The sequence below is a fragment of the Dasypus novemcinctus genome, chromosome 23 (assembly GCF_030445035.2).
Source record: "Dasypus novemcinctus isolate mDasNov1 chromosome 23, mDasNov1.1.hap2, whole genome shotgun sequence".
Classification (NCBI taxonomy): domain Eukaryota; kingdom Metazoa; phylum Chordata; class Mammalia; order Cingulata; family Dasypodidae; genus Dasypus; species Dasypus novemcinctus.
This window is the reverse complement of record NC_080695.1, coordinates 17634208-17657907: the sequence shown is the minus strand read 5'-3', so window position 1 is coordinate 17657907 and position 23700 is coordinate 17634208. Positions and strand designations below refer to the sequence as shown.

The 23700-nt window shown below is 49.4% G+C and overlaps 1 protein-coding gene across 3 annotated transcripts in view; it reads left to right on the top strand.

The window, feature by feature from the left end:
- Positions 1–23700, top strand: part of POR (cytochrome p450 oxidoreductase) — an 83255-nt gene that overhangs the window by 45170 nt on the left and 14385 nt on the right. For all 3 annotated transcript variants that reach the window (XM_058285917.2, XM_071211176.1, XM_058285916.2), the window contains exon 2: positions 9933–10124. In XM_058285917.2, the coding sequence (XP_058141900.1) occupies positions 9946–10124 (179 nt within the window). In that variant the 5' untranslated portion in view covers positions 9933–9945. The remainder of the gene's footprint in view (positions 1–9932; positions 10125–23700) is intronic.

Below are 23700 nucleotides of genomic sequence, written 5' to 3'. Positions count from 1 at the left end.
CTACTCGTTTCAGCCACGATCACATCTCTAAGTCAACTGTATTTGTTACATGCATTATAATGTGTCACCATCAAGTCCATCCATTACCACATATTTACATTTGACCTTATTAAAATTTCTGCGTACATCCAGCATCATTTTCCCCTTCTCAACTCACCTACCATCTCTCACCAACCTACACTTCATAGTCCAGCTCCCTACGTCTACTCACTGTAGTTAGTTCATATCAGTGAGACCATACAATATTCATCCCCTGGTGTCTGGCTTATCCCACTCAACATAATATCCTCAAGGTTCCTCCATGTTGTCCTGTGCTTCCCCAATTGATTTCTTCTTACAGCTGAATAGTATGCCATCATGTGAATATACCACATCTTGTTTATCCATTAATTGGTTGACAGAAACTTAGGTTGTTTCCATCTTTTAGCAATGTGAATAATGCCAATATGAATATCTTGAAGATATTTTCCTATTCTAGCTGTTTTATGGTTCTAGTTTCACACACTGTTCTTGGGAGCAGTTTTTGAACTGAAAGAGTTAGTACTTCTCCCTTCCTGCCTTTCTCAGAGGTACCAGTTTCTCCACGTCTTTCTTGAGTTCTTGGAATGTATCATGGATTATGTTTCCCTGTATCCATTGTCTTTCTTCTCTTTCTGTAGCTCTTGTTTAACATGAACTAGAACTCTGTATATGTATGTGTGTGTCTGCACGTGTGTGTTTGTGTTTCACAGGGTGGGAGAGGATCCAGGAATCAGTATTTAAGTATCAACTCAAGCCAGAACCTTGAGTTTTCCCCCTGGCATTGTTACCAATTAGCCAGCTTGGTTTAATGAGCATTGATTTGGTGTGTCCGTGTCCCAGGCCCATGGTGTGGCCGGCACTTTCTCTGTCTTCAAGCCCAGATTACCCAGCCAAGGCACAAACCCCCTCTCCTTTGCTGCCAGTGGTCAAGTGGTCATTGGCACGTCTGCTCTGACGGGGAGCCACAGCTCACAATAGCTCTTTCTATTTTCAGACATCTCTGAAAATGCATAAATCTCTGTCCTCCATTACCATGCCCTACTTCTGAATTCTGGGTCCTCTCTCTCCTTTCCGTTTTCTGACTACCCAAAGAAGGGATCAGGTGCCCCTGAATCATCTCGTCTTGAGGGCAAACCTCTCCATTTCCTTTACTGTTTCTCATGTGACATGTTTGGGAATTGCTCCATCCAAGGTAGTCTTTCTGATTGTGTTCTAGCTTGTCTTTGATGCTAAGTGTAGAGCCCAATTGTAATTCTATTAATGAACTCTGGACATCAGCATTTGAGAGGTCATGTTGACTTCAGCCTATCCTATATTTTCATTTCTGTAAAAGGAGAGTACATCCTCTGTGCTGCAGGCATGTGGTGACAGGTAAATGCTGTAAAAGTGCCATATGAATTGTTACATGATTGTCTCTGGGTGTCCTTACCAGACTGTCACCCCTTATTCCTGCTGATGCACTAGAGGAAGAAGCAGACTTCAAAACTGTGCTTGAAATTCTGGTCTGCCCAGAATTTCCATAAACTAAGACAATCCTTTGGCCTTTCTGTGCTTCTCTTTTCTGCATTTTTTTATTCAAAATTAAGGCAAAAGGGGTGGACAGGAGGATGAGCTAGTATGAACTCCTGTGAAGTATTTTGTGCCCATAAATTGCCCTGGGTTAACTTTAATTAGTGTTACTAAATTACAGTCACAGACTGCCCTGGGGCATGTTGCAAAGGATTTAGGGTAGCCATAGGTTTGCCCTACTTGGAGTTTGGACAGGGCAGCCAAGGCCTAGAGATGCTATTAGAATCAGGGTAAGACCGGCTGCAGTTCTAGTGGTCAGCCCCTTTGGGGTTTGTTAGTTACATTTGTGCTGAGTGATTCTAGCTCATCTTCTGCCTGCTTTTTGCCAAGTCATGCTTTCACTGGTCCAGCTTCCTGCTTTAGTGGCTCCCTTTCCTCTTTCACATCAGACACAATGCAACTCATGTCTCCAAATCATACATATTAGTCCTGTTATGTGGGTATAGGCAGCTGACCTGGGAATATTTGGGTATCTTTTGTGGAATGTTGGCTCTGAATATATTCTCCAGGATACCTTGGTCAAGGCTCCATGACTGTTGACTTTGTGGGGGCAGGTACCATTGTACTTGGGTCTCCTATCTGCCTGCCTGGCATAGTTCTAATCACATCACACCCTCACTTGGTCATCACTGGCTGCCTAGACCCAAAGACCTTAGATTGGCATAAAGGCTCTTGACCTTTTACACATATATTTTGTGTCTCATGCATTCTGGACCAAGTGCTAGAGAATCAACATCCTAAAAATGCCAATATGCAGACAAAAACAAACAAACAAAATTCCTACTCTAACAACAGGACCAGGAAAAGGGTAACTTAGAAAGACAGAAAATTTTCAGACAATAACGCCACATTGCCATTGCAGCCAAACATCATGGAATAACTATACACACACACACCCCTTGGTCGTTTCAGAAAAGGCTGAGTGGGGAGCTAGGTCTTTCATCTCTCTCCTCCTCACCATATCACTGGAGACCACTGAGAGATCCTGGACTTTTGCTACCACCTGGCAATAACAAACCAGGTGTTGGAGGGAGCCACATCGGAAGCAGTAAAGAGGTGCTCTTACCCCTTCCAACTAGAGTGTGTTAACAGAGGCCTTTTGGGGCCTCTGCCCAGCAGTAATGAGGCACCACCACCCCCCATTGGGGTGTCAACAGAGGCAAATGAGGAACCTGGACCTCTACTCCCACTTTGCATTAAGGAGTTGGCACCTGCCTTCCCCCACAAGCATGGTGGCAAAGGAGACCTGCTAAAACAGAAGACTTAAATAAGATTCAGAGTCTTGTAATATAGTGCCCAAAATGTCCAGGATACATAAAAATAACTTATCATACCAAGAACCAGGAAAAGTTCAACTTGAGTGAGAAAAGACGTTTGACAGATGCCAGCATCAAGATGATGTTGGGGGAAGCAGATTTGGCTCAACTGATAGAGTGCCCATCTACCATATGGGAGGTCCAGGGTTCAAACCCAGGGCCTCCAGACCCGTGTGGTGAGCTCGCCCACGCACAGTGCTGATGCGTGCAAGGAGTGCTGTGGCACGTAGGGGTGTCCCCTATAGGGGGGCCCCACGCACAAGGAATGCGCCTCTTAAGGAGAGCTGCCCTGCATGAAAAAAGTGCAGCCTGCCCAAGAGCGGTGCCGCACACACGGAGAGCTGATGCAGCAAGGTGATTCAACAAAAAGAGACACAGATTCCCAGTGCTGCTGACAAGAATGCAGGTGGACACAGAAGAACACGCAGTGGATGGACACAGAAAGCAGACAACTGGGAGAGGGGAGAGAGGGAGAGAGATAAAATAAAATAAAAATAAACCTTAAAAAAAAAAGATGGGGAAGTGGACTTGGCCCAATGGATAGGGCATCCGCCTACCACATGGAAGGTCTGTGGTTCAAACTCCAAGCCTCCTTGACCCGTGTGGAGCTGGCCCATGTGCAGTGCTGATGCACACAAGGAGTGCCGTGCAACGCAGGGGGGTCCCCCGTGTAGGGGAACCCCGCGCAGAAGGAGTGCGCCCCATAAGGAGAGCCACCCAGCGTGAAAGAAAGTGCAGCCTGCCCAGGAACAGCGCCACGCACACGGATAGCTGACACAACAAGATGGTGCAACAAAAAGAAATACAGATTCCGGGTGCCACTGATAAGGATAGAAGCAGTCACAGAAGAACATACAGTGAATGGACAGAGAGAGCAGACAACGGGGGTTGGGGGGGATGAGGGGGAGAAAGGGGAGAAAAATAAATCTTAAAAAAAAAAAAGATGTTGGGATTATGCAAGATGTACAAGACATAAAGAAGAACCAAATTTTAGGACTGAAAAATACAATAGCCAAAATAAAAAAACTCAGTGGATGGGCTTATAACAGAATGGAAAGGACAGGGGAAAGAATCAGTGAGCTTGAAGATTGAACAGTAGAAATTACCCAATATGAATAACAGAGAAGAAATAGATTCGAAAAAATGAACAGAGACCCAGGGACTTGTGGGACTGTTAACAAAAGATCTAACATTCATGCCATCAGAGTCCCAGGAGGAGAGGAGAAAGAGGATGGAGTTGAAAAACTATTCAAAGAACTAGTGGCTGAAAATTTCCCAAATTTGGCAAAAGCCATAAACTTGCAGATACAAGAAGCTGAGTGAACCCCAAACAGTAGTAACCCAAGGAAATTCACACCAAAAATGTCATGGCTTGGATGATAAATTTTATGGACACTCTAGCTGTAGGAGAATCTGTTCAAGTTGCTCTTCTGGGCACTTCTCAGTCTCTGGAGGTGAAGCTGTCAGGCGAGAGTAGGGTTTGTTTCCTGGAAGGTTTTCCCCCATCTTAAAGCCACTGAGCCTCAGCAGAGGTTTGTGAACCTGCGCTGACCCTGTTCCCATGCAGCTGGGAGATAGACACTAGATCCTTGTCTCAGCTGCTGTGAGTTGACAATGACTATTGCTGGGTGATTTGTGTGCAGAAGGGGCCACTAAATTCTTGCTTTCTCCATCCTTCCTTCCTTGTTGCTGTTGCAAGTGACTAGCTCACTATGATGTCAGTGCTGGGACTGGTTGATCAGTCTTGCAGTTGCAAATACTTCCTGGAGGAGGACTTTATGTTCCCTTGTGGTAAACAGTCAGATGGAGAAAGGCCATTTTGTTCTACCCTCGTTTCCAAGCTGTCATCAGTGCTCCCTGGCTTTGAATGGCCAGTGATTTGTCTGCACTGCTCTACAAGTGTGCTGGGCCCCCTCCTGACTCAGACACCTGGGCTAGAGCTGCTTCCCTACATCCCACAACATCAGTGGGAACTGGCCAGCTGTTAAAATTTAGGAAGAATTGTCACCAAACTAAAATAGTTTTGCCCTTTTTTTATGTGTATGTTGTAATTTTATAATAAAAATGAGAACTCTTATTTAGAGACCTAATTGGTAATAAAAATTCAAATCATATCTTCTCAATTTGAGGTGGGGGAAAGGGTGGCATACTCCCTTTTTTGGTGCCTAATTTTATAGATGAAATCAGAGCCTGCTAATGGTAAGGCATCTGGTGGCAGGGCTGTGGCAAGAGCCTGCTCTCTTCTGTTTTGTCATTTCCTTTCTTTCTTCCTATTGCTGGCAAATGTTGCACTTGGTCCTGTGAGCTCAGCATTGTCATGTGTTCCTCCTCTCCGCTGAAAGCGGAAAGAATAAATGACTCACAGGTCAAGACCCTTCCAGGATTTTCGGGGCTCCCAAAGTTTCATTGGAGTGCCTTGAGGGACCTCAGACAGACAGACGCCAGTTGCCTTCGCCGTCACCCACAGCGGAGGAGAGCAGCTTCCAGTCATCAGGCAGCATATCAAAAACTTTCTCCATCAAAGTGCTTCACACAGCAGAGGACAGTGATTTTATACCATAGGATCTTGGTTCCCAAACGGTGCCAAGGTGCCTCATGGCACCACCACAAACTAACAGAGGTACCTCATTTTCAAAGGAAAGTGGACATCTTTCAAATTCCATGTGAAGTGCTGGCTTGAAGTGGATCACAGTTCCAACATTAGATCATGCTGCATTCTTATATCTTTACAAAGCTGGGTTTTCAGTGGTTGTTTAGACTTAACTATTTCCTAAATGGGACTTTGGTAGGAATCTTGAGATGCAAGCTGGAGAATAGTTAAGAAGGAACCTGGAAAGATAGTGGGGATTTATGTTTCCTTCACCCTGCAAATCATCGTTTCAGCAACTTCACAGTTTGTTCAGAGCTTCAGCCCCAGGGGTGCTGCTGTGTATCATAGGGTGAGGAGCACAAGCTTCAGGATTTTCCTCCAAGGTTGACTTCCTTGCCAGTCTGCCAGTCCTTCCTTTCCCACCATGTGCCAGATACAGGGGTGTATGAGATACAGCTCTTTTGCTCAAGGAGCTCACAGCACACAGTGGAGAAAGACACACGTACAACTAATTCTTCCTACTTAGATTGGTGGTGAATCCAGCCCTCCCCTGGGAAGTCGGGCACTCAGGAGACCTCAGGCCCTTTTCTAGTTTTGCTACTGTTTCCTTGAGTGAGCTGCTGGAAGCCACTACATACCTGTAGACCAAGGGCTGGGATAAAATCATCACCAGGATCTTTTTCACTGTTCTCTGTAGCTCCTGTCTGTTAGAAGTTACTGTACATTTCAGAGTCAGTGCTGCTGAGAATCTTCTCAGTTCTGTTGTCGACACCAGGTCTGAGCTGGGCAGGATCCCACACGCTGGTGGGGCCCTGGAGGCCTGAGCCCCACCCCTGCCCTGCTGCGGGGAGTCAGTCATATTCACAGTGGGATCATCTGTCGATTTCCTCAGTGTTGCTTATTGGTTTCTGCAGTGGTACAAGAATTTGTGGGTTTCTGACTCTAAACTCAGGGTGAGAGGCCTAAGATGCTGAAAAGAAGCAGTAAGTCCTAATATTAGAGACAGAGCACAAGAGTGAAAAACAATGGACATAGCCATCACCACCAGCTGGGTGGTGGTGACATAGCTGTATTGCTCTTTTCGGATTATAAAACCATTCCATAATCTCTATGCCCTGTGCCATTTTAGATGTGATTGTCACTAACATCTCTGAGACAGTGACATCTGAGCAGAGACCTGAATGAAGTGAGGGAATAAACTGTATTAACAACTAGAGGAAGAGGGTTTAGGCAGAGGAACGGCATGTGCAAAGGCCCTGAGGCAGGAGCAGACCTGGAGACTTGGGGAGCAGCAGAAGGCTGATAGGACTGGTGAGGTGTGAGGAAGGGGCAGAGTAGTTAGAAGCATGGTGGGAACCAGATCTAGGGCCCAGACCATGTAGGGCTTTATGGACCACCTAAGGATTTCAGACTTTGTACTAAGTGTGGTGTGAAGCCATTTGAAGGTTTGGGGTAAGGGAGTGACATACTCAAATCTTGTTTTTAAGAGGATCCCTCTGCTACTGTGTGGACAGTGGCCAGGATGGGGTCTGTCACGGTGGTCTGGGTGGCTTGAACTGGATGTTATTAGCAAGAAGGCATGTGCGTGAATGTGGCCAAGTGCGCCTATTTTCCTTTGTCTCCACAACACTCATTCTAGAAAACACCTGCAGGGAATGAGCTTTCTCTTCTGAGTCGTGCAGTCAGCTTACATGTATGTTAAGAAGTAGTCACTTGGCTGTGAGGAGCAGAGATAGAAGGGAGGTGAGGTAGATGGGAGGGGGCAGGACAGGGCCTGGCCTTCCCTGGGCACTTGCTGTGGGATGGAGGCTGGGCTGGGGGCCTTCCTGTGCCGGCCCTTTAATCCTGACAGGAGCACCCAGGTGGCTCCACTTGTCCTCTCCCCATCTGTTACATCATGATCTGTCGGACAGGTCCTTCCAGAACCCATCAGAGCAGGTCTCCCTCTGTGGGGTTTTGTGAGAGCTCAGCAGAAGGCTTGTCGGCTTGGCAGTCGGCACTGGCAGTTGGATAGAAAAACTTGACCAACACTGTATAAATATTAAATGCGTTTACATGCTAGTGCTTAAATATAAACAGCGTCCTCTGTGGGCTCAGGAATTAAATTTGCCTTTAATGCTGGATATTAAAGAGGGTATATTGATATCATCTCAGAGTCTTAGTTTCCTGGCTGCTGTGACAAATACCACCCTTGGGTTGGCTTGAACAATAGGAATTTACTGGATCACGGCCTCAGAGGCGGGAGGGCTGGCTTCCTCCTGGGATCAGGAGCGTTCTGGCCAGCCGGCAATCCTTGGGTTCCTTGGCTTTCCTTTCTCTACTGGTTCCATTGAATTCCAGCTTCACGGTCCTCCCCATGACTTTTTTCTTTAGTAAGTCTTCCAGAAATAGGATTAAGACCCATCCTGCTTCAGGTGGCCACACCTTAACTAGAAATAGCATCTTCAAAGGTCCTATTTACAATGGGTTCACACCCACAGGAATGGGATTTACTTTAAGAACATGTCCGTGGTGGACTTGGCCCAGTGGTTAGGGCATCCGTCTACCACATGGGAGGTCCATGGTTCAAACCCCGGGCCTCCTTGACCCGTGTGGAGCTGGCCCATGCACAGTGCTGATGCGTGCAAGAAGTGCCCTGCCACGCAGGGGTGCCCCCCGCGTAGGGGAGTCCCATGCGAAAGCAGTGCGCCCCCTAAGGAGAACAGCCCAGTGTGAAAGAAAGTTCAGCCTGCCCGGGAATGGCACCGCACACACGAAGAGCTGACACAGCAAGATGACGCAACAAAAAGAAACACAGATTCCCATGCCGCTGACAACAACAGAAGCGGACAAAGAAGACGCAGCAAATAGACACAGAACAGACAACCAGGGTGGGGGGGGAAGGGGAGAGAAATAAATAAATCTTTAAAAAAAAAAAAAAAAGAACATGTCCCTGCCCCCATCCGTCCGTCCCCCCGCCGGGTACATAATTCGTTCTGCCACACTCAGGAGCTCAGCCATTAGCAAAGCACCTCAGATTAATAAGCAGGCAAGTTCCAGAACCAGGCTTGAGGTCCGGTCTCAGGACTGATGCCCAAAAGTCCTCATGCTGTAGGGCGCTGGGTGCTCAGGCCAGGTGCGTGTTTCTGGAGGCAGTGGCAGCTATGGCAGGCAGAGCTGAAGCAATCTCACGTTGCTCAAGTTTGCTGAGCTCTGTCAAGCCTTCTTGACGAGTCTCAGAGTCATGATTGTGGTGAAAGCAGCCCACTTAGCAACAGCCCTGATTGCAAAGAGGAATGATTCAGATTCCTGAGCCGAGCCTGGTCTGTGGGCAGGTGACGGAAGTGCATTTCCAAGGTTTCAGGAACTTTCACTCTGGCCTTCGCTGACTCACAGCACGTCTTCCGACCTGCCGGGTTCAGTGGTGGAAGGACCGACCAGTTGAATGTCTTTCAAGGAAACTAAGTTGGTGTGTTGGGAATCCCCAGCATCATCCTCAGGTCTAGTGATTCACTGAAAAGACCCACAGATCTCAGAAAAGCTGTTAAACTTGCGGTTACAGTTTGTTACAGCAGAAGGATACAGATTAAAATCAGCACAGGACGAAAGCACATAGGGTGGAGTCCCAGAGAAACCAGGTGTGAGCATCCATTTGTCACCTCCCAGTGGAATTACAGGACAGTGCTTAGTTCTCCCACAGTGAGGTGTGACAGCATCCACAAAGCATTGCCAAGCAGGGACGCTCACATCGGCTGTGGTGTCCAGTTCTTTGGGAGGTCACTCACACAGGCGTGGAGTACCTGTGTGACTAACCTTAGCTCCTCAGTCTCCACTGCTCCCAGAGGTGGTCCAGAGCCCCTGAGATACAAAAACTAAGCCTTCTCCGTAAGTCACTTTATTAGCATACACTGACTGACACGGCCCAAGTGCTCGGTCAACGGGGCACTCTTAGCAGGAGGATATTCCATTGGCTCAGAGCTTATCTCCAGGAGCAAGTAGAGGGCCAGCCCTGAAGACTTTGGGAATGTGCAGAGTTTAGGACAACGCAGGCCTGCTGAGCTAACCCTTTCCTGCACAGCTGGGAAAAGAGCTTGCTGTGAAGCGGCCCCCAGTCTCGTGTGGCACCAGCCCCTCTGCTGTGTGCTTGTGGGGTTGGAGGATGCTCGATGGTACGGGGAGCCTGTACCGTCTGCAGTGGACCCAGTGCTGGCTCATCCAAGCTGTGTATATAACTTACAACCCAAGCCATGCCCTGGGCTGCTCCTGATACTACGGGGGCTGTTTGCTGTGTTAGCTCTGGACCAAGGCTGCAGCTGATTCTTGCTGAACCAGCACCTTCCTGTTTTCTGCAGCCCTTGGACTTGAAGACCAGGCTGAAGCTATCAGGTGCAGTTGGTGGCCGTTGAGATGCTGCCTGCCGCTCCCTGCTGACGCCTGTTGTTTCTCTCTCTCCACAGTTTTGGGATTATCATGGCGGACTCCAACGCAGATACCAGCGCCACTGCGTCTGAGGCGGTGGCTGAAGAAGTGTCTCTTTTCAGCATGATGGACGTTGTTCTATTCTCACTCATTGTGGGGCTCCTAACCTACTGGTTCCTCTTTAGAAAGAAAAAAGACGAAGTCCCCGAGTTCACCAAAATTCAGCCAACGTAAGTACCGCTGCTCGGTACCCCTTGGTTGCTCATCTCCTCGGCGTCACCTCCCTCATCGGTCCAAGCTGTGTTCCTGGGCTCGGGCCACAGGCAAGGGAGGGCCAGCGGGGAGAGGAGCCAGGTTCTTTGCAGCATTTTGCATTGAGTCCTGGGTTTTGCCTTCTTGGTGGATTATGCCTCACATCTACTTTCATAATCCCTTACGTTTACCCAACACTTTAGAGTTCCCAAAGGCCTTTTATACCTGTTTTCTTGTGTGAACTTGACAGCAACCATTCAAAGTAGAAGACACCATTTTACAAAGAACCTTTGGGTCAGAGGCATTAGAGGAGCTGCACCAGGTCATCAGCCCCCAAATGTCAGAGCAAGCGAGATCTGGGACCCCATTTTTATTTTACTCCAAGCCCAGTGACCTTTCCATTTCATAAACAGATGGGGTCTTAGCAATGCTTTTTTTGTTTTTTTAAAGATTTATTTATTTATTTTTGCTTTATTTTAATTTTCCCCACCCCTCTCCCAGATGGTTCTCTTGTCTGCTGTTCATTGTTTGCTTGCCTTGCTCCAGAGGCACCGGACACCTAACCCAGGACCTCCCACGTGGGAGGCGAATGCAAACGGCCTGAGCCACATCCGCTCCCCCATAGCAGTGCTTTTGCATAGAACCACATAGCAAGACAGTTATACATTTTTCAATGTTCCTTTGCTTACTGACAAAGTTATCTCAGGTTACTGACAAGCAGAATCTTGCGTGGTGGTGGGATGCCTTTATTATATTCACACTTGCTAATTTCTTTTTTCAATGAAGAAGTAACCTTACGCTCAGAGCCTGTGGGAGTGGCAGTATCAAGCTTGATTTTACTCATATTATTTTGTTTTAATTTTATTGAATTTCTTTAAGCTCCCATAAAGCTTCCTTTTAAGAATAGGTAAATAGAAAGGTAAATTAAAGAACATTATGAGAAGAATAGTACAGATGGTAGGTGGAGTGAAGAATTGATGGTGAATTGTACATCTGAGTGACTGCACCAAGTCTCCCCAAGGCTGATTTGCATAAACCACATGGAATTAAACCATTCTCAAGACTAGAGTCCTGAAACCAAAATCATCTTCTCACGTTTACTGCTGGCTGTGTTTTACTCCAGAATCAGACTCCCAAAGCTTTTGGTCAGGTTGGAGGGGGGAGTTGCAGGGGTAGAGCCCTGCTCGGGCACCTCCCTGGAGCCAGCGAGTGGCCAGGCTCAGAGGTGGACGGGGGGGCCCTGTTCCTGCTAGAACTCCCTGGCCAGGCGGGAGACGCTCTCAGTTTCACGTCCAATCATTTCATTCCCTGCTCCAATTTGAATAATGATTTCTTCTCCTAAAAAAAGTTACAGTCTTCAAACATGGAGGCAGATAGTCTCAATACTATTCTGGTACCATTGACCAGACAGTAAGTTTACATTTTTAAAAGCCCGGGTTCAACATTATTCTCTTCATTATTCATTCAGCAAAGATTCGCTGAGGCCCTGTTCTATCCCAGGCTCTTTACTAAGATTTGCAGCTACAGCGGTGAAGAAAATAGGTGAGGTCCCTACCGTCATCAGCCTTACGCTCTAGTGCTGCGCCAACCCCGGGCGAGACGCTACCCTTCCTCCCCCTCAGTTTCTTCATCTGCTAAATGGAGGTCATAACCCGTTCTCCAGGGCTCCCCCTGCAAATCCAGCGACATGATGTTCATGAACTCCTGGGACTCGGAGCTGGATTGAGGGCTTGAGTAGAATTTAATTTGTGCCCAGCCCTGGGCTGGGCAGTCTCAAGGCCACAGAGGTGGCATTTACATTAGAGAAGCTGAGAAGAGAGGGTGTTGCAAGGTACTTTGAAAAATGGTTTATGAAAACGCGCTAACTCGCGTCATCTGGTCAGGGCCTCTTTGCAGTAGCAGAGCGTGTTCGGCAGGGGGGCCAGGTCAGGACACAGGGACGCAGGTGCCCGGAGCTCTACGAAAGAAGGAATTCCCTCTGGTGGAGGGGTCGGGCAGGCTTCCTGTGGGAGGTGGTGCCGAGCAGGTCCTTGAAGGTAGAGCCTCACCCTCCAGCCCCGAGGACTCTGGAATCCAGCCTGTTCTGGCTGGGTGCGCTCCTGAGGCAGGTCGGGGTTTTGCTGACAAAGTGTGGGACTCGAGGTGAGACCAGTGTACAGGTCCCAGAGTCCAGGCCTTGATCCCGTCGGGGGCCCTGAGTGAGGATGGGATGTGCTCCCGGGGAGGTGGCACTTTGATCATGACTCCTTTGTTCTCACAGTCACCTCGCTGGCTTTGCCAGCTGAACTTGATGTAAAACTCCTAGACTGGGGAAGCTGTTCTATCCTTAAGCACTTTTATTTTGTTGATTCAAGTGGTTTTTGTTTTCGATTTTGTTTTTTGCCAGGATGTTGAAACTATATTTCCCGCCTCAAAATCGTCATATTCTAATTGAATAACCCTTTTCTCATCCCTCATGATATCTCATGAACACCTGCTCTATCTAGTTAGGGGAAACATAGTGCAGTGGTTAAGTCCTGGGCCTAAAATTGAGGGACTGAGGTTGGAATCCTGACTTTGTCACATATTAGCCATGTGACATTGGCCAAGGTACTTAATTTTTCTGAGTCAGTGTCCTCAAATGTAAATTGTAGATTAAGTGAGATAACCCATTGTAAAGCATTCTGCCCGGTTCCTGGTTCATGAGAAGCCCTCAGATATTATGTATTATTATTTTCTCTTTATTATTATTATTTTTTTAGGAGGTACCAGGGATTGAACTTGGGATCTCATACATGGGAAGCAGGTACTCATCCATTTGAGCTATATCAGCTCCCTATTGTCTCTTTATTATTATTATTATTATTTAAGATCTATTTTTTATTTATTTCTCTCCCCTTCCCCCACCCCCCAGTTGTCTGCTCTCTCTGTCCATTCACTGTGTGTTCTTCTGTGTCTGCTTGTATTCTTGTGGCGGCACCAGGAATCTGTGTCTCTTTTTGTTGCATCATCTTGCTGCATCAGCTGTCTGTGTATGTGGCACCATTCCTGGGCAGGCTGCACTTTTTTCATGCTGGGCGGCTTTCCTTATGGGGCACACTCCTTGTGCGTGGGACTCCCCTATGCGGGGGATACCCCTGCATGGCATGATACTCCTTGAGCGCATCAGCACCAGTCATGGGCCAGCTCCCCACACAGGTCAGGAGGCCCTGGGTTTGAACCCTGGACCTCCCATGTGGTAGGTGGACACTCTATCCGTTGAGCCATATCCGCTTCCCTATTTTCTCTTTATTATTAACATTATCTCCACTCTTACGTTATTATTCCATTGTGCAGATAAGGAAACTGAGGCTTCGGTGATTGGGGAGTTTGCCCAAAGCCACTGAACTTAAAAGTTTATGTAGTTTGTTATATCGGACCCTTGTGACAGAAAGATCAATAAAATGGAGCCCCCACCTTCAAGTCCCATGGGAAGGGCAGTCACATGACTGGATTCATCTGGAGTGTGCTGTGCCATGTAAAAGGACTGAGGAAATGCAGGAGAAAGTCATGGAAACCGACTTGGGGTTGGGGTCAGCTTTAGAGGGGAGGTGACGTTTGAGCTGAGCCTTGAAAGTAGAGTAGGATTCTGATGGGCTGAGGTGGCGTAGCCAGGCAGAGGTGAGACGGCCAGCCCCAGCCTGGAATGCGTGAGGCGTGTGTTTAGGGTGGGTGACGTGGGGGGTGTGGGAAGTGCAGCTGGAAAGGCAGGTTGGAGCCCAGTTCAAGCTGGCCCTGGTGGGTGTGGCCTGTGTTCTGTAGAGCAGCGATGGGATCAGATCCCCGTTTCAAAATGGCGCTGTGCGGGCCAGGTGGGGAGGGTGGGCTGGAAGGAAGGCGGGGCAGGGATACAGGTCAAGGGGCCATTCCAGGAAGGGGTCCAGTGGGACATGATGAGGCCTGAGTTGGGGAAGGTGGAGGGGGAAGAGGTGAAGTTCCTGTTCAAGTCTTGCCCATTTTTCCTTCGGGTTCTCTGCCTTCTTATTAATTTGTCAAGTTTTTTATCTTATGAGTCCTTTAAAGATGAGTCCTTTATCTTCTCTCTTCTGTGGCTTGCCTTTTCAGTCTCTTAATGGTGTCTTTTGATGATCAAAAGTTCTGAATTTAAATTTAGTCCTGTTTGTCAACCTTTGTCTCCATCAAACTTTTGTGTCTCATTTGAGAAATATTTATTTATCCCAAGATCATGACAAAGTTCATTTTTTTAATTCTAAAAACTTCATTGTGTTAGCTTTCATACTTAGAGCTGCAGATTACCTGCCGTTGATTTTGGTGTATTGTGTGAGGGTAGGGTTCAAGATTCATTTTTTTCCTTGTGAATATCCAATTGAGCCAGTACCATTTATTGAAAAAAGATGATTCTTCTCCCCCTGCATTTCAGGGTCACTGTTGATGTAAATCGGGTGGCTCTGTCGGGAAGGGGCAGGTTTCTAGTCTCTCTTCTGGTCTGTTGATGCATTTCCTCTCCTTTCATCAATACCTCATTTTCCAGTTTTCTCTGATTCTGTAGTAGCTCACGTCTTGATATCTAAGTCTAAGTCCTTCAGCTTTGTTCTCTTTTAAGATTTCCTTGGCATTTTTTGGCCCTTGACATTTCCATTTGAATTTTAGAGTCAGCTTGTCAGTTTCCACTAAAAAAGCACCGCCACCACCACCACCACCCCTCCCCCCGGCCAAAAAAAAACTTAACTGGGATTTTAATTGGAATTGCACTGACCCTACAAACTAATTTGGGAGAAAGTTAATGTCTTTATAATAAGGAGCCTTCCAGTGCATGAGTGTGATTTCACCCTCGGGTGAAGTCTTTTAAACTGTAATAATAGCAGTTAAAGACTTGTTAAAAAGGAGCAGACACAAGCAAGTTCTCTTCAAAAAAACAGGAGTGGCTCGTTCATATCCTCTCCTACCCACCCAGCCACATCGCTCAGCTTGTGCCTCTGGACAGAGCCTTCCGCGCCAGGGCAGCTTTGAAGTCCCGCCTGCCCCGCGACGCTCTGCTCATGCGTGTAGTCCAGCGCTGTGCGTGGACTGGCATTTGCTTCCGTTTCCCGTGGTACAGAGATGGTGGCGCAGTCCTGTCTGGATCCCTGGCTTGGCTCACAGCCTGTGAGAGTGATGGTACTCTGAGAGGGGCTGATGGATGAATGCGTGCTAACTCTGTCTGGCTTGCTGCCTCTAGGGCAAACTGTGGCCTGCTGTTTTTAATTAGAGCATTAAGAAGTCTGGCGATTTCACATAATGCCCCAGAGGTATAGCTTCTTGTGAAAAAAAAAAAAATCAGAGCATCTGGAGGCGCAGATGTAGCGCGAGGGGTTGAGCACCTGCTTCCCATGTATGAGGTCCTGGGTTCAATCCCCAGTACCTCCTAAACAACAAAAACAAAAAAAAACCAGAGCAGCGATGCCTGCCAACAGTGACTGTCCGAGCAGCAGCCTCCAGTCCAGATGGGGCATGCTGTCCACGTGCCACGCCCTACACCCCCACTGAGGCCACAGAGCTTGCTGTTGGCCCCTGAGCCAGCCCAAACCGCTGCTGCTTTTCTGCTCCCCTGTCCTCATGTTTCTATGATATCCTCACAAACACACACACACACTGCACCTCTGCTTCTCTCCTGGCTTCCGAGGGTGCTTTAAAAACAAAACAAAGCTTTTTCTTGGAGACTATTTAAAACAAGCCCCAGAGCATAGAGCATAGAAGAGTGGAGCCATGTGTGTCCATCCCCTGGGTTCCGTCATCCACTCCTGGCTAGCCTCGTCGTCTTCCCCCACCCTGCCGTTACTTTAAAGCAAATCCCAGAAATCGTATCATTTCAGCTGAAATTTTAAAATTCAAGGACTCCCCTTTTAAATCATGACCACAGTACCATCCTCACACTCCTGCACGTCAGCAGTAATTTTTCAATATCATCTGATTTCCGGTCATCATTTGTTCATCGTTCCCTGAATGATCTAAATGAGTTGGTTTTGATATCAGTCGTTTTGTTTGTGATTCAGAATCCAAGCGAGACCCATACACTGCAGTCTGTTCACGTATGTCAGAAGTCTCTGTCTCGCTCTTCTGGGGGGTTGGGTATATTGAGGAATAATTTACATGCAGGAAAAGTCACCTTTTCTCAGTGAGCAGGCTGATGAGTCTGGACAGGTGTCTACAGCTATGGAATCAGAATCAGAATCAACATACAGAACATTTTCATCACCCCAGAAAGTTCCGCCGTCCCCCTTTGCAGTTCGTCTTCTCCCCATACCCTCAGCTTCTGGCAATCACTGATCTTATTGTGTCCCTTGTAGTTTTGTGTTTTCAAAATGTGTAAATGAAGCTGGTTTCTTCTACCTAACATAATGTGTGTCTCTTTTAATTCATACATTTCCCTTCCATCTTTTTTTTTCCCTTGCAGTATTTTTGTTGAAGATTCCAGATCATTTGTCCCGTAGAGGTTCCCACAGTCCTGGATTTTGCTCCTTACATTCCACAGAGGATTGCTTTTGAAAAGCCACAAAAGAGCTCATTTCCCTAAATGGCCTCTATTTTGGGGCTTGCTTTTGACAGCAAGCCAAGGAAAACCAGGCATCAAGGCTCCAGGTCATCACTGATGCCCTTTTTTATCTTTTGAGTGCTGACAGATGCAAAGTGAGTTATGGCCCTTGCCGCTTCCAGGTCAGGGTCGCTTTTTCTACAGAGAGGTCCTTGGCGCCACTGAATGTGAAAATAGAAACACAAATGAGTTTTGCAAAGAGGAAAACACATGAAAGAAAGCCACTGTGGACGTGAAGAAGGGACAGTGAAAAATGGCTGGAAAATCAACTGAGGATATTTATAGACTTCTACAAGCATAAGTGTAGGTCACCAGGGTTAGTGGGTGGCAGGAGAGAGGAGGTCAGGGAACGGAATTCAGACAGCCTTGGGGGGTCCTCCTCCGGCGTGGATTTTATCCAAAACTAGCAGGGAACGAGGGAAGGACTGGACGAGGGCAGGGTCCTGAGAGTGTGTCCTTGAAGAGCAGTGTGGAGGTTGGATTGGAGGGAGCTGGTCTGGAAGCAGGGAGGTCCACTAGGAGGCTGACGGGGTGGGGTGACGGGCCTGAGTGGCAGTGGGAGGGCGGGAGGAGGGTGAGCAGGGCAAATCACAGAGGTTTCAAATGGCCACACGGTGAACTTGGTGCCAGCACGTGGCTTACCTAGTTCTCCCATCCTCACAGCCTAGTAAAGGGTTGTTCTTACCCATTTTATAAATGGCAAAGCTAACTTAAAGGTTAACTTGCCCAGGGTTGCATAGTTAATATATGTTAGAGCTGAGATTTCAGTTCAGGAGTTCACTTTCCCAATCCTTTACTCTTTTTTTTTTTTAATTATTTTGAAATAATTTAAAACCTATAGGAAACTTGTAAATATAATACAAAAATAATGCCGAGAACTCCAATATACCTCCTACCAGATACCCAGGGTTACCAACTTTTAACATTTTGCCACATTTTTAAAAATCATTCTGTCTCGCTAACTCTCCATCGTTTGTTTTCTAAACATTTGAGAGTAGGTTGCGTGCCTAATGCTCCATTACCGTGACTTCCATTTCCTTTAGAACAAGAGTATTCACTATGTAACCACGTTAAGTACAATTGTCAAGTTCAGATTTAACATCGATAAAGCATACAGTCTGTATTCCATTTTTTTTCATATGTCCCAATATAATATCCTTTTGGGCCTTTCCTCCTCCGTTATTAGATCCAGCCTAGGCTCTTGTGTTGCCTTTAATCGTCATTGTCTCTGTGGCCTCTCTTTTTGTTTTTAATTATGGTAACCTGTATGTGACATCAACTTCCCCATCTCAGCCATCCCCCGGCTTACGGCTCAGGGGTGCTGATCATATTCACAATCTTGTGCTACCATCACCACCATCTGTCACTGAAACTTTTCCACCCAGCACCCGATATGCAGTAACTCTCCCACGCCCCCTCGCCCCTGCCCCGTCAGCGGTCCTCTGCTTTCTGTCTCTTGCGTATTCTCCTTCTTTCAGGTAAGTGGAATCCTGCAGCATCTGCCCTTTGGCCCACCCCTTCGCCCTTCCCCTTGCTGTCGCTGGCCTCTCCACGCGTCTTATCCTTTCTCCTCAGGGTCAGGGCCATTTTGTCTATGGCAGAGTCAGGTCATCTTATTGTCAGAGGATGTTGCTGACCTCAGTCTCTTTTCTCTCACCTGAAAAACTGGTGGCGTTAGCCTCCTGCTGACTTGCTGAGTCCCCGCTAAGTGGTCCTGAGGTCTCAGAAAGGAGGCCAGGAAGCTGCCCGGGCTGGGCTGGAATGACAGACCCCAGGGCAGGGGGCGGCTCATCCGGGCTGCGTGGACTTGCTTACTCTAACCTGATCTGCGTGTGTATTAATCGTCGGTACATGTGGGAGGATATGTGGGTGGGGGCCTTAGAGCACCTGAAGTGACAGGGCTCTAGGCTGCTGGGGAAGGGCTGTGAGATGTGCTCTCTGAGCAGGCACCCTCCACCCTGCCCAGGGCCACTCCAGAGGGGCCCGGGCCTTCTGTGCGCCCAGGGCTGGGCCTTGACCGGCCTGGGCTGAGGAGACGCAGATGCAGCGTGGGAGCAGACACGAGGCCCCCGGTGCTGGCTCTGGGCTCTCCAGGCCTGGAGTTGGATTACCCCTCAGGCCCTTGCTGAGCAAGTCTCCCCACCCCCTAAGCCTCGCTTTCCTTATCTGGAAAGTGGGGGCAGAAATGCCTGCCTGCTTCACAGGGTGGTGAGGATGACATGAAAGAAAAAATCAAGCTCCTTGGCTAGTCTGCTGGCATATGCTGGCATCCAACAGGCCCACAATAAATAGTTCCCGCCCCCTTTTTTTGTCTTTGACCTGCGGCCTCTCACCAGGCCCTGATCTGTCACTAGCCAAAGGCCAGCATCTCGGGATGCAGCTGCCCTCACCGCGTTTTCAGGAGTCCTGGTCTTGGCCGCAGAGGGGCCCTGTCGGGCAGAGAGCTGCCTGGGTCTGCCAGTGTTGCTGTAACAGAGTACCACAGACTAATTGACTTAGCAGGAATTTATTGTTTCACAGTTTTGAAGTCCAAAGTCAAGGTGTCAGCAGCATCTCACTTCCTGTGACATCTGGCGTGCTGGTGGTGGCTTGCTGGCCATCCACCACTCAGTTTTCACGTCCGTCCCATGGCGATCTGGCTCCCCGCCGTCTCCTCGTGACCGTGTCCAGTCTCCCCTGCTTGAAGGACTCCAGTCGCGCTGGAGTACAGCCCACCCAGCTTCCCTTTGGCCTCACCTTCCTAGGACCTTCAGGGATCCTATTTCTAAATGGTTCACAGCCAGCTGGGAGTTAGGGCCTGAACACGTCTTTGTGGGGCGCTCAATTCAATCCAAAAGAGAGCTGCTGTTTGTTTATTTAAACTCCAGCAAACCTCTTTCTTTTTTCATCAAAGGCAGGTCTTTCACTCTACTCGCCTCTGTCTGGTGGCTGTGAGACTGCTCTGCCCAGGGGAGAGAAATCTGGGGCAGCCTGCAGAGAGTACCCAGCTGTGCGGGAGGGCCTCCGCCTTTGAGAGAGTGCCTCTGACTCCGGCTGCCCTCCCGTTCCACCCAGCCTTCCCCCGGCTTTGCCCGCCACCATGGGACCATGTCAGCTCTTCTCCTTTCTTGCTGACCCCTGGTGCCTGTTATCCTCCGACCTGGAGAACGTGGTTGCCAGGCGCTAGCCTCCAGCCATTCCAAGCAACTTCCCCATACGTGGCCGAGGGTGAGGGAAAGTCCCAGAAGAAATCAGTTCCGCTGTGCAGAAAATTTAATTTGGGTTGCAGTTTTCAGAAATCCTTCTCAGTGTTGCATGGGACTGGAAACAAAAATGAATCACCCCCGGGACATTCTGGTTCATCTCTGTCCAAGTGACTCAGTACTTTCATATACCCTCCCTTTGGTTTTCCCCGCATGGTGGACTGCAGTTGACTTCTGAAGCCCAAACCAGAGAGACTCCTGCTCCCAATTTAGGAGCACAGAGCCCTAATTGGAACCATTTGCACTCCATGCTGGAGCCGCGTAGTCTCTGGGCTCCAGCCTGGGCCAGCTGCTGCCTCTGCTGGGCCGGAGACCCAGGCTTGCTGGTGGGCGTTTTGCCCTTGGGTGCCTTTGAAGGGCTGCTCCTTAAAGCAGAGCATCTCAACAGCTGGAAGCGTCCCTCCAGACACGTACTGGGAGCTTAAGAGGCGTTTGTTTTGTGGCAAGAAGTGTGCTCCCAGGTGCCACGGGCTAGAAAGAGCTGTCGCTTGCCCCGCTGTGTCTTAGGCTCCGTCTGCCCATGATTCTTTTGTGTGGAGGAGAACGGGGACCCGATCTAATTTTGTGTGACCCCGAGGTGCACTGGCCGTGGGGTCAGGGCAGGCTTTCTTCGTGGAGAAACAGCCCCACCATAGCAACCTGCACAACTGCTCGCTGGTGTCTAGAAGAGCTGCGCTCAGCCCACACGCCTTCCTCCTTTTTCTAAAACATGGGCGGGGGGGAGGGTACGGGCAAAGGGCTCTGATATAAACAGTTACCAAGGAGACCCGAGTGGGGTTGGAAAGGTTTTCTCCTTCCCTCGACCATGCAGGAGGAGGAGGGGTGTGTGTCCAAACCGCAGGGCATCACGGGAGGTTCCAGTCTCCAGCCCCGATTCCTCCCGCTGGAAGTGCCAGATGTTGCAGTGCTCGCAGGCTCGTGGGGGCAGATGCAGGCCGGGGCTCCGCGGAGATTCCGAGAGGCCTGTGGGTCGTCCAGCAGCCCTTTCTGAGCTCAGAGGCCCTGGCTGCCATGGCCCCGCCTGCACTGAGTGGGGGGTGGGCAGAGCTTGGCCCCCTGCCGGTTTCCGAGAGGGAGCTGTGACCTTCCTTTTTCCTCCAGTCTTGGAGTTGGGAGTGAGAACTATGGGGTGCACGTACTCATCTCTGCGGGAAGAGCCCTCCCTGAGAAGGTCAGTCCCAGCCCGTGTCCCTGGCCCAGACTGTTGATGCCCCTTGGGCCAGGGATGCCCGGCATCCAGACTCGAGTGGGGCGGGAATGTCTTCCCGGGCAGGGACACACCCTGGAGACATGGAAGAGGGTGCTGGGTAGAGGTGACCAGTGGAATGGGGGGCCTTCCTTGGGATTTCCCCAAAGCGTCTCCAGCAGGGGCATGGCTGGCTGTGAGCACTGGAGTCCCCTTCGGTCACGGCGTGCAGTAGATGCTCAAGGTGGCTTTCCCTGCTTCTGAAGGAAGGGGCTTGGACTGGAAACGGGGGGGCCCATCCACTGACTTTCACCCATGAGGCTCTGGTTCTGAGTGCAAGTCCACCTCCCTAGTGGCCAGTGACCTAGAGGCACAGGGTCTTCCTCAGTCTCCTTGGGTTCCCCTCTCCCCTCCTGGACTGCTGCTGGACTCTGAAAGTCATCCCTGGCGCCTGGGGGAGAGGGCGGAGGGATCTTCCTCTCCTTCTGGGACTGAAGCTAACAAGGGCTGGGTGCTAGGACTTGAGACATGCTCACCCTTCCTGGGAGAACCCTCCCCTGGTGGAGGGAGGGCCTAGCACACCTTGACCATCTGCCCATGTTCCAGCCAGACCTGCCTGGAGGGTTCCTCTCCCCTCGCCCAGAGCCAGCAGGCCTGGAGTTGCCGCTTCGTGCAAATGTGGCAGGAGGCTGGACCCAGCCAGACCCTCTCCCCACTGCCCTGGTCTGCCCGCGCTGCGCTTCCTGCTGGCTGCATGCTCTTTATCCCTAGGCTCCTGGCAGCCTGGCTTCCTGGTTTCCGTGGCTTTGTCTCCTGGGAGCCCTGTTCTCTGAGAATAGAGCCCAGCTCTTCCAAGAAGCCTTTCCTGGTTTCTTCAGCCACTGGCGCTTGCTCCTGGGAGCCTGGTGGCCTGTGCTGCGTCTGCCATTTGGTCTGACCACATGCCACCTTGTGCGGCTCGGTGTCTTGGAAATCACAGAGACACACTTTTCTCCTTGAGTGTTCACCAAGTTCCGGGAGCTGCGCAAGGCACCGAGAGAGGCTGCAGGGGTCAGGCGGGGGTCTTAGGTCAGAGGAACCAGCGGCCTACCGAGGGTGTGGCTTGTCCAGTCCCAGGCCTGTTTGGTGGCAGAACGGGCTGTGAAGCCAAGCCTCTCCTGACGTGTGGCCGCCCCTTTCTGCTGTGGTTCTCCTCACAGCCGGCTGATGAGAGGCCCCTTGGAGGCGGAGGCCGCCTGGGCGTGGGGGCAGAGCAGCCCGGCACTCGCTGGGCAGTGGGGCCTGCCTCTTGTCCCTTCACAAGGCTTCAGATGCGCCTTCTTTGCACTGTAGCTTCTATGGAAACATCTGTCCTTTGAGAAAAGCCAGGAGTTGGTCTTCCAGCTGAGGTCGGGCCCTCTCAGCGGAGGGTAGAGGAGCCCCAAAGGCCGTGCGGGTCAGAGGACTTGGGACCGACTGCCCAAAAGCAGATAAAACGCCATGTATTGAGTGCCAGGCGTGGCCTTAATTACAGAGGAGTCCACAGGTGCCCCCTCCCCGCCAGTGATTAAAGTCAAGCCGCAAATTAAGCAATTAGAATATGCAGAGGAAAGAGCCTCAAGAGATGGGCCTGCCGTCCTGAAGACAGTGACAGGTCACCTTTCCGTTTGTTCCGTTTGGGCCACGGCAGGTTGCCCTGCAGGGGACATTTTACATTCCTGGGCAAGGGTCAGAAGAAAAGGTGTCCGCAGGCACAGAGGGAGCAGAGGGAAACGGCGAGCAGGGGAATGCAGCCGAGAGAGCTGGGAAGCGGGCGCTGGGAGGCGGCCGGGCCTTCGTGTGAGAGGGGCTCGGGAGCGGGCCCCTGCCCCTCTTTAGAAGGGCTCCTCTCGGGGGTCTCGTAACCAGGCTTAGCTGTTCTGAGTGTCCTTGCTGGGGCCTTTAGAATCAATATCAAAAGCAATCTCTCTATGCACACTCAACTATTTCTTAAAAGTAATTTTTTTATCTTCTTATTACAAACATGTTACATGATCATTATAGGAAAAAAGGGATGGGGGGAATTGGGAATCAAAATTAGCCCCCAAAAAAAGAAGAAAACAGAAAGACTCAATTCCTCCACTCCAGGAAGGTACGACTCTTAGCATCTTCATGGATAGCCTCCCGATAAAAGAAACTTTTAAACAACGTGGGATCACGTCACCGTACTAGGTTGTAACCTGCTTTGTCCCCTTAACAACATATTAAGAACATCTTTCCATGTCAGTAGATAATTTTCTACATTCTCCTGTTTTATAGGTGAACAGTGTGCATTGTGCGGCTGTTAACCTGTTTAAGCCTGTCCCCAGTTTTTGGATGTTTGAGTTGTCCCCTCCCCTTTTTGTAAACTATATTATTTTATTTTTATTTTTTTGAGGTACTGGGGCCAGGGGTTGAACCCAGGACCTTGTATGTAGGAAAATGGCGCCCAGCCACTGAGCTACATCAGCTTCCTTTTTGTAAACTATAAGATGTATTTTTAATTATAAAAATAATGTGAAAACACACAGATTTGGGAAATAAAGGGAAACCATCTCACATATTATCTTAATCCTTTA